The sequence below is a fragment of the Aptenodytes forsteri genome, unplaced genomic scaffold (genome assembly GCF_000699145.1).
Source record: "Aptenodytes forsteri isolate BGI_AS27 unplaced genomic scaffold, ASM69914v1 Scaffold260, whole genome shotgun sequence".
Lineage (NCBI taxonomy): Eukaryota > Metazoa > Chordata > Aves > Sphenisciformes > Spheniscidae > Aptenodytes > Aptenodytes forsteri.
Window position 1 is genome coordinate 1328752 of NW_008795557.1, and position 10477 is coordinate 1339228.

At 45.7% G+C, this 10477-nt stretch overlaps 1 protein-coding gene across 1 annotated transcript in view; it reads right to left on the bottom strand.

Annotated features, from left to right (window-relative positions):
• The window catches only part of ADGRB1 (adhesion G protein-coupled receptor B1), a 219629-nt gene that overhangs the window by 33868 nt on the left and 175284 nt on the right, over positions 1-10477 (bottom strand). The window contains exons 24-25 of the mRNA XM_019472821.1: positions 6229-6314; positions 727-825 (exon numbers count right to left, since the gene is read on the bottom strand). Coding sequence (XP_019328366.1) covers positions 727-825; positions 6229-6314 — 185 coding nt within the window. The remainder of the gene's footprint in view (positions 1-726; positions 826-6228; positions 6315-10477) is intronic.

Sequence of the window (10477 nt, forward strand, 5' to 3'; positions counted from 1 at the left end):
CCCCCCCCCCCAACTCCAGCGGCATCTAAGAAGAGATTTAACAGCATTTGACTTTTGTAACTCAGAGCTATGAAACGCTTTAAGATTTTGAGAACTAATTCCAAGTGCTTTTAGGGTTCCGAAAGAAGCAGTCAAGACTTATCAAATCAGAACTGCAGCCCTATGAGGTGTTAAACTTAACTCTAGCCTTTTATAAGAGAAAAAAACACTTAGAAGTGATTAATCAACTCTCTTAAATCATACTCAATGCTCTGCAGCCTCTGGAGTAAAAAACTCAAGCACATGCTTAAGTGTTTGACAAAGCTGGAGTTTGGGGACCCCATCTACCATCAAAATTAACGGGAACCACATCTTTAAGTCTGTAACTCCAAGAACTAAATTAAATAGGGACATTAAACATATACCCAGCTTCCAACAAATGAGGAGTCCCTTTGTCTTCCATGGGCTGCTCACATGCTTAAACCTAGGCATGTCGTAAAGTGTTTTTCAGGATCCAGCCCATCAGCTTTTGCTCCAGGGATGTTGCAGGAGCCCTACACTACTCATGGCCCAGAGAATGAGGTCAGGGAGAGTTGAGGATGTGGGGAGGTTGGCAGGGACATGGGGAGAGAAAACAAACAAGGGCTGGTGAGTGCAGGGAAATGAAAGAGGGAAATAAAACAAATTAAAAAAAAAAAAGAAAGTGGAAAGAAAGAAAGAAAAGAAGTTGAAATTAGAGGAACTAACATGGCGTTACTGGTGGCTGTGGCCGAAACTTCAGCAGAAGAAACTACTCCACACTTGGAACATTTGAGCGTCATGCCGTAAAGGGGCACTGCCATCTGACTGCAATTAAAACCAAAAGACTGAAACAAAACAAAACACTTTGCTTATGAACACAAACGTAGAAAGGAAAGGGAAAGAGAAGCCAAAAGAAAGAACAAACAAAAGAAAGGAAGAAAGAAGAAAGGGAACCAACCAACCATACCCAGTTTGAAAAGAGAAATGAAAGACAGGCAGGAATAAAACTCTCTCATCTGTACCACTCCAGATGCGGGAAATGGGAAAAATGTACAACTCAGAGACGTGTTGGTGCCGCTGCTGAGGGTGGAACTGTGTTGGTGAATGTTTTGCCAGATTCAGGGTGTCTCTCCCTGGCACCCACGGAAGAGAAACCAGTACTGCTCTCCCAGTCTCCACCTCCTTCTTTTGGTTTGTTTTTGAGAAATTGCTCTTTTCCCTCCTGGCCTTTTTGCTCCAAAACAAAAAAGGTGGCAGGGTTGTACAGTAGAAGGCAAGAAGTAGGGCTGTGGGGACTGTGTCTGCTTATCTTCTTTCCTAAAGCAATGCAAGGGATAAGTCATATATTTTCTCCACTGGCCCTTGTGTGGTAATCCTCGCCTTGGTGGGGATACCCACATGGCAGCTGACAATACCAGGAGATAGGCCGCTCTTTTGTTGCTTAATCTGTGATGAAGGACATGCAAATGGGACTGTTTATGTCCTGGAAGTCAAGCATGAGCTTGGGTGTTTTGTAAGACCATCAACCTGCCCTGAAGGGAGCCGGACTGGCTGACTACTTTTGAGACATTTCTTCGCTCAGATCTTGTTCTGGAGCTGAAAACATCTTTGGGATTAACCCTGAGACTTACTCACATCAGTTGCTCCCACTTTTTCTGGATGGGATTGACCACAGAACCAGGCCATTGTGGGCTGCTGGTATAAGGGGCTGCAGGGCTCTGCTAAAGGGCACGTCCTCATGATTTTTAGAACGTGATGATATGTGTGACCCCACCTAGCTGACAAGCCAGCTCTTACTCAGGAGCCCAGAAGCCACATTAGCTTGGCACTGGCCCCGTTTTTTTCCCAGAATTTACTAGTTTGTGTGCACTCTCTGATTTGCACAGACATCCATCCACATCAGATCTGGCTTAGAAAATGGGCAGGAGTCTGCAAAACATCCTACAGACCTACATGCAGCGTCTGATATCAGAGAAGGCATGAACATGACTGCCAAAGGACAGTAGCTCTGTCGTTCCTGGGTGATGGCAGTGCAGCTGCTGAGGGGTGATATCTGCAGGTACCAAACGTCGGGGGTTTTACAGCCCTATCCTGCCTGGGAGAGAGATTAGGGAACTTGGCAGATCATTTCTTAACTTTTACGGCTTTGTGTTCAGTCTCACTGCAAAAAGGACATCCCCATGAACACCAACACAGCATTATCAGTGGTCCTAGTGGCCCACTTTCAAGTGACTATTGATTGGTCTTTTAATTAGTTACAGTGACATAAGCCATCGCTCCCTTCCAGAATAATGGCTAAGGTATCCCACAGAAACTTTCAGCCTTCAGACACAGAGAAAATTAGCTCCTGTGTCAATAGATACGTATCTTCCAGGAAGGATGGTATAAATCCAGTGAGGACAATGGCTGAACCAAAGATAAAGTGGGTCTTGAGAGGCATTAAGTGCATGACCCTTAAAAAAAGACAGCTTATCCCCAGATCTGTAAGCCACAAAGAACAGATAAGCAGAGAGACAGAGAGAGGCAGAGATAGGCAGCAAAAAGAAAGTAGATTGATTTGAGGAATTTGATGGAAAACTATACCAGAAAAAACATGAATGACACTGAATCACAAAGAACTGGCCAAAAGACCACTATAACACACAACTGTAACTGCTGTTGGGCGTATTTATGCAGAAAGTTGCAAGCAGTAAGCACGGATGTGGATACATTTCTATTCTAATTCGTTCTTGTTGGGGGCATGAGGTTGTTAATATACTGAATTTCCGTAGCAGGTTTATATCGGTGCCTGTCTGTATGAAAGGGTACCTAATGAAATAATCACAGTGAATAATGCATTCATTTCATTTAGCTTTTTCTGCTTCCTAAATATCCAAAAACAGCTCACGGACTCATCTGGTGTGTTCACTGGAGCCTGGACTTTGCTACCTTTTATTGAACAGTGCTTTACACCACGCACGGCCTAAAGAGCAGGAGCACTGTTTCCAACATGAAACATTCCCAGATGAAGGGCAATCCAAATCTGTTCCTATTTTAATGTAGTTATTACCCTTCCAATTACTTTCTTCTCTATGCACTGACAATCCAGCTCCGTTACACCCCACCAGGACAGTCGCACAGAGAATATTTCACACAAGGTATTGGGGCAAACTTTCTCAAGTCCTCTCTATAATCAACGGAGAGATAAAAGAAGTAAAAGCCCTCTAAGGGGCAAGTTGGAACAACTAAACAAGGCTCCCGTCTCTCTCCAGTAGTTACAGAGGAAGCCTAGAGAGATTAAACTCAGCAGGCTAAAATTAGCCTTTGTGAATATACCCTATAGCCTCATTCTTCTTCCCTGGCTGCGTGAGCACACAAATGCTTCTGGAATAAACGCTGGCTGAATAAATTTAAAATTCATTTTAAAGGCTCCTGTGTCTGACATTAAAACTTTCGGTTTTAGTAGCACTCCCATCAATAGAGCTCAAACACTGTCGGTGCAGCCGACCGCGAACGGAAACCGTTCTGCTGGGAGACACTTGCACGGTTTTCTCCCGTGCGCGGACAGGAGTTGGGGCAGTCGTCTGCGTTTCTCCAGCTCTCCAGGTAATCACACCCAACTCTCTACGGCCTGGTTTTGTGATATATCTATAAAGTCATTGCCATTAAAAAGTCAACGTTTTCTGACAGCTGTGACAACAGTAATGATAGCAATTTCCTCTGCTAAGTATAGGGCAAAACCTATCGTGTCTCGGGTATTATTTCGCTGGAACTGTTAGCACTGATTTATTTGTGCCAATTGATCTGCGGTACGTGTGCTGGGCTCCTCTTAGCGTTCAACAGGTCTTTTTTTTCCCCCTTTTTGTTTTTTTCCCTTTGTTTTTATTTTTGCAACACTGAACCATACTTCTTGCCTCTTCTAAAGAAAACACAATGTTTCTTTATACCATCTCCTCAGATCCAAACATCTCCAAGGCCGTTAAACTCATTCTGATTATCTTCAGATCTACCTTCCAACACGGTTCCCAAGCCCAGGCCAGAAGCGGCTAGCTAAAGGGAAGGAGCACCAGAGCTCTCAAAAGTGCTTCCGTACTCTCAGCGGGTGCACTTCGAAAGGAGAACAAAATCATTGAGCACAGAGAAGGCTTAAAAGTGCTGCACACACACACACGGACACGAAAGAGGGGGGAAAAAAGAGAAAAGAAAGAAAAAACAAAGAACATCAGAAAAATGACTTTTTTTTTTCTTTTGCTTTGTAGGTTTTGTTTTCAAAGTACAACTATGAATGTGATCAATAACCAGCGCTATGTATTAAATAAGGTCATTCTGTATGCAGTTTAGATTAGAGAGGGAGAGACTGAGAGACAGTAACTCGCTGCTCTGCTAATCCAATAAACTATTTATTTCAGCGCTGACTTTCAAGTGCAATTATCTTGCTACAGACTCTGCCTGCAGTTCGGGTATTTTCTCGAGTTCTCTCTTTGTAAAGAAGGCATCATCCAGAATAAAGCACGCCCTTGTTAGCAGCTGCTTTAAGCAATGCACCAAGGTCACTTCTTCGCGTACCTGTTCAACCCAGCAGCAATCAATACCTCTGATCATCCAAATGTGCTTAAGTCTCCTCTTATTATCATGACCACGGCACTGCTCAGGCATCAAGATTCCCCTCTTTGCTGCACCGAGGGACCACGCCGCATGGCCATGTCAACACTGCTGATAAAAAATGAACCTTCACAGGTTCCAGTGTTTCTCCCCTGGCTGGGTAAGAGCTTGCTTCTACCCTCAGTTTTGCTGACATCACTTAATTAAAAACCACTTCCACCAGAACTACTCAATAGTGCAACGACAGGAATATTGAACCTCGTCTGTACTTTCTGCTTCTGCCCTCTGAGACCCAATTCTAGGGCCCAAGGCTTTTGCAGCATCACAGTGGATAAAGCAGCTTATCCTCCCCGTGGAGCCTAGGAGTGCAGCAAACAAGGCGATAGGTACCCACGCTCCTTCCACTTTCACAGATAGGGTACATCCTGTATCTTCTCCACCAGCCTCCTAAGGTTTTAGGCTCTGCCTGTAGCCATCGTGCAGAGGCACCAGAACACCTCTTGCTCTCCTTGTCTCTTTATAAACAACTTCTTCCTTCAAGAATACGATCGTTATCCGCAGTGATAAATCAAATGCCATCAATGGACAAGTGAGAGCACACAACCCTGTCTTTTCTAGCAGCCGGCAAGGAGATAGTTTCTCTGACTGCAACAGCAAGCCAAGTAGGGCAGTGGAAAATAATGTACTAACATCAGCAGCCAGGCTGACCTGCGCATTTGATTTGACTCAGAGTGTCAGCGTGCCATTTCTATGCTTTGCTTGGAGCATGGCATAGCTCAGGGATAAAGTCTGCACAGGCTACAGACTCGTTTCTAGAAACCAAGATGAAGGGGGGGGTTGTCTCATCCTGCTGGAGCCAATGTCAAAATAGCCATTGTCAACAGAGTTTGGAAGTATCCCAACGGAGAGCCCTGCACAGTAGCTGCCGCCTCAGCCAAGAGACCAGGCTGATAAGAACTGTGGAGTCAGCTCTTCAATTTATACTACAAAGAAAACGAGGTAACACAAGCCCCAGGCTTCAGGGATGGAGGTTGGGGTGGTGGCTGTGGAGAAGATAAAGAACCTCAGGTGGCATCAGAAATTTTTCTTGCAGAAGAGGTACCTTTACTTACCAGCCCTCCTCTTTACACACCCATCCATTTACCAATCTGTTCACTGCTAGACCTCCAAAGACCCTTTCCTTAAAAGTATCACATACCTTTACTGTCCCTCAGCCACCTGCCAGCCATTAGACACGACTTCTCTGTTACGCAGCCCATGCCACGTGCCACACTCGGCAACGATGAGTCCCTCTCTGATCCAGCTGCTGTCTCTAGGAGTTAGTGAGAAGAGTCACTTTGCTCTCCCTAATCTTTGGGAGGATATATCAGCCTGGGCTGAAGCCATTTTAACAAAGAGATGAACTACTAACCTTCCTCCATAGTAACACAGTGCTGCTTCTTGGATCTTTTGTCTCTGCTGCGCTGAATGACAAGGCAGAGAGATTAAACCAACCGGGTTTTTTTCTTTCATTTTGTTTAAATCTGCTTTTGCTTTTTGTTTGCATCTCCAATCTCTCTTTGCATTCCTTGCCTGGTTATTGATCACAACGTTGGGTGGGTTTGGTTTATTTTTCATTCTTTACTTAGATGTATTGATAAGGCATACCCTGCCCGTTCCTTCAGTTTCTTATCTGTTATTCCATCTTTGGATACAAGTTTGTTAAAAACCAGAATGCCAATAACCATGTTCACCTGTTGAAAGAGAAACAACACACAGTTTTGTTCTCAAGTGGGTCAGGTCAAACTGGGTAGCACAGAAGGAAAAACCCAACATTTGGCAAGCTCTGTCCTTCCCATTTCTCCCAAAGCTAGGTAGCACGGTCACACTTCTGCAGGCCACCACCCTTTCTGTCCCTTCTCCACCCTGTCCCCCCTCCCCTGGCCATGCATCAGTGAGTTCAGGACAGCAGAATGCAGCTGGCAGCAGATCAGAGAGGTCTCCACGAACCAGGACAAGTCTGCAAAGTGCTCAGATTGCTGCAGGGCTGTTTGAAGCCTGATGCATGCTCGAGGTCTAGCAAGACAAACTCCAGGCACAAGAACAATTTTTCAGGGTAATACAAATAGAAAATGGCTAATACAGGTGGGAGCAGTGGGTTGACACTGGCTGCTTTCAAAAGTGCCTTCTGGAGTCTGTCCTACCAAAGCAGCAGCATTAAGAGGATGGGGTGGTGAGATGCAGACAGCTTGTCATAGGTCTTGCTCAGTGAACCAGCACCGCTGCTCTCAAAATAAGAGATGGAGGGGCACTGGAGCAAGTAGAAACATCAGCTACTATGGTGGGATGTCTTGAGAGATACTGCAGATGGCACAGCAGGTAGATCAGCCATCTAGCCATTTCCAAAAAAATCAGGGGCAGGGCAACTGCATACAATCCTTCATCCTGCTTTGTTAGGGTGAGAGCATGGATGTCTGTATCAATCAGGTATAAATATTCACAGTGAATACAGACTGTGCAGAGCTGAGGTCTTGCAAAGTGATGCTGAACTCCTCACCACGCCTTTCTGACTGCATTCACTGCTGCCAGCTGCATCTGTTTTACAGACTTCATCCAAACCTCAGCAACCTCTGAATGTGAACACATTAGTGACACATGAGCACCACCCTCTTCATGGAGGCACAGCACTGATGGTGGAAAAAAGTGACACTCTCCTGGTTTTGCCGACAGTCAAACACCTGGTGTTGGTAGAACGATGTGCTAGATGCTATTCTGCATGTGGGGCTTGCAAGGAAATGTTTAAGGCCAAATTCAGAGATGTGCAACATTACATGTTTGTTGGGAGCCTTGGTGAGTTTAACAGACCCTTGAGAGGTGGTCCTAAGAGACACCTAGTACAACACATAGCCCAAAGGAAGAGAGATGTCTGCTCACACCAAGCCTCTATCTAATCGCCTAAATCATCCTCAAGAATGAACGATCTTTCTGAGTCTGGATTGCTGGTTTCAGCAGGACACGACCCAACTCACTGATGCGCAGTCCACAGCTGGGAATAAATGGAAGATCTCACAAATAGCAGTTATTTCCTCTTGCATCAGCTGCTGGGTCAGTGGACTACTTTCCACAGCTGCGAGTCCATTTCTAGAGCACACCATGGTATTGTTTTAGAGAAACACCACTGGCAAGTCAGACCCAGTAACTCAGCCAAGGATCAGCAAAAAATCAAACCCTAGTTACGTGCTTGGAGAGAGAGCACGCTTTCAATTCACTGATCCTTCTTCGCCGTGCTGGAGGCTGATGAGTGCAAGAGAGACTTTTCTTTAAAATGCACCAAGGCAGTAGGAAAGATGGGGTTGAAGTGTGGCAGGCTGGATCGTTCCTGGGGCTGGGCACAACACAGTGGGTATCCTCATTCATATATAGCAGGGGAGATGACAAAGTGCAGCTCTGCCATTGCAGCTCTGCAATTGTTTTAATAAATTAAAGGTGTTTTATCCAATACATTGATCATCGTGATCAACATCCTGCTCTGATCTTGGCTCCACTTCTTTACAAAGTCAGGGATATAACATAGACATGCTTCTAAACACAGCCACTCTTAATAACATGCAGTGTAGCTTTACTTCCTTATCTGTGGGATGCTGTCCAGAAGCAAAGACACAAGTCTGAGACTCTGCCCTTGAGTCAACCAGTACCTTATGACTGAAGACTCTTTGTCCTGACATCACCATGCCATAAGCCTCTCCCTGCAGTAGCCCGTTGCCTTCAACCTGCACACAATTATCACCAGGCTGCTTCACCTGAGCTAGGCGAGTAAAACTGCTTGCAGCAGCTCTGCATTTCAGGTTGCTAGGATTTTTAAGACTAAAGGTCAAATCTTTGCAGCCGTTCAGTGTTAGTGGACTGACTGCAAATTGCAAATAGTGCTGAAGCTGAAGACCAACCATCTTAAGAATATTATTTTGAGTAAAGACATTCTCCAAGCCAAAGGCCTTTTTCCAATGTGGAGAATAATAAGGGAGGGTGTGGAGGAAGGAGGTTACTACTACGGGTAATAGAAAAATCATGTTGATAGGAGAACTGCAGTACAGAGATGCTTGAATGCCTTGGGAAGAGTGAGCACAAGTCTAGCCTGGCCAGGGCTAAGGCAGAGGTAACAAGTGCAGCTGTAGCCAAGTCTGCTGTGTGCAAAGTCACTTGGGTGTCTATATATCCTACTCATCACAGTTTTGGGCGAGAAAGAGCTCAGGCACAGAGTCAAGTCCCACCTTGATCTGTGCACCCCTGCACAACAGCAGCTGTACGGTCTCGGGTGCAAACCTGTCCTGAGAGCAGCACAGCTGCATATCCTCTGTACAGCCCTGCAAGAGCCTGACTGTCCTTATCTGGAGCCAGGTGGACTGTCCCTCCACCGCTGACATGGTCAACCTGAAATCAGGAAAAAGCATGCGGAGAACAGACAACTGTCCAGTCTTGTGGACAGTGCATGCTTGAGAACTGTGTGTTCTACTTCTGGCTCTGCTAAAAGTCACAGTGTGAATTTGGGCAACTTATTGAGCTTATCTGTTTCCCAGGTTCCCATTTATAAAAAGGCATTCAATGCTTCTTCTTCTTCTCCTTCTCTGTCCCCAAGCTCCTCAGGATATACACCACCTTGGGCAGCATTCCCTTCTCACTTTAGCCAGCAATGAGTCGGGTAGTCTAAACTAGGTGTGTAGGCTCTCTCTCTAGGTACTGAATAGAGGCAAGACACCCCCAGAGATGATCCACCACTTCCTAAGATCAGCTGTATGAACCACCATCTGGAGATGCTGACCTCTCTGTAAGGACATCTCAATTTCCAGCTTCAGTGGTGAGTGAAAACTGAGATGCCAAATGGAAGCAGGCTCATGTGTTTTTCTCACACTTTAAAAATGCTAAGGAAAGCCAAAGGATTACTTCCCTTGTTGTTGGCACAACAAAAGCAAGATGGCTTGAGGCAGCAGATTGACTCCCCCTTCTCTGGGCGCTACCAAAGCTCCCTCCCTCCTAATCACTGCTGTCTGTTGAGCATTCAAGCCACTGAGACAGAGCTATCGGCTGTCATGTTGTTGGGGCAAAGAGCTAGTTCATCTGAAAGCACTAAGCCACTTAATGCTCCTGTCAATTATCCTGGCTATAAAGAAGACCCTGACCCCCATCAGCTACATTACTGAGGGAAATCCAACTATCACGTGCCTACAGAGATCTAACGACTGGCTGGCACGAACATCTGCTTATCCCCACTCTTTTGCTGACTGCTATCTGAAGGCTCAACTCTGTGTTGCAGCCCTATGCTAAAGAAAGACCCTAACTGATACAAGCCTTGCTTTATGATAGAGAAGGGGCAACTGCTGGCTTGTCTCTTTGTCATTGTGATGAACCGATGGCACCAAGGTGGTCTGATGTGCAATGACAGCAGTGAGAATAGAGGCAGCAAGAGCTTTTGTGTAGTTATTCTCCTGTGAACCTGCTCCTTCTGCGGGGCAGTTAACACACCAGGCACTGCACGAAACAAAAGCCTGATCCGAAAAAGAAATTGCGAGTGTCAACAACCCCATTCCTGTGGGACCCTCCAAGGCACTTGAGCCTTAGAGGACATACAGCTGCCTCGCTTGGGAGGCAGTCCTGAAGGGCAAAGGAGTCCAGGAAGGCTGGACATTCTTCAAGAAGGAAATCTTAAAAGGCGCAGGAGCAGGCTGTCCCGATATGCCGAAAGACGAGCCGGCGGTGAAGAAGACCAGCCAGGCTGAACAGAGAGCTTTGGCTGGAACTCCAACTCAGGGGACTACAAGCATGTTGTGAGGTTATGCAGGGAGAAAATTAGAAGGGCCAAAGCCCAACTAGAACTTAATCTGGCTACTGCTGTAAAAGACAATAAAAAATGTTTCTATAAATA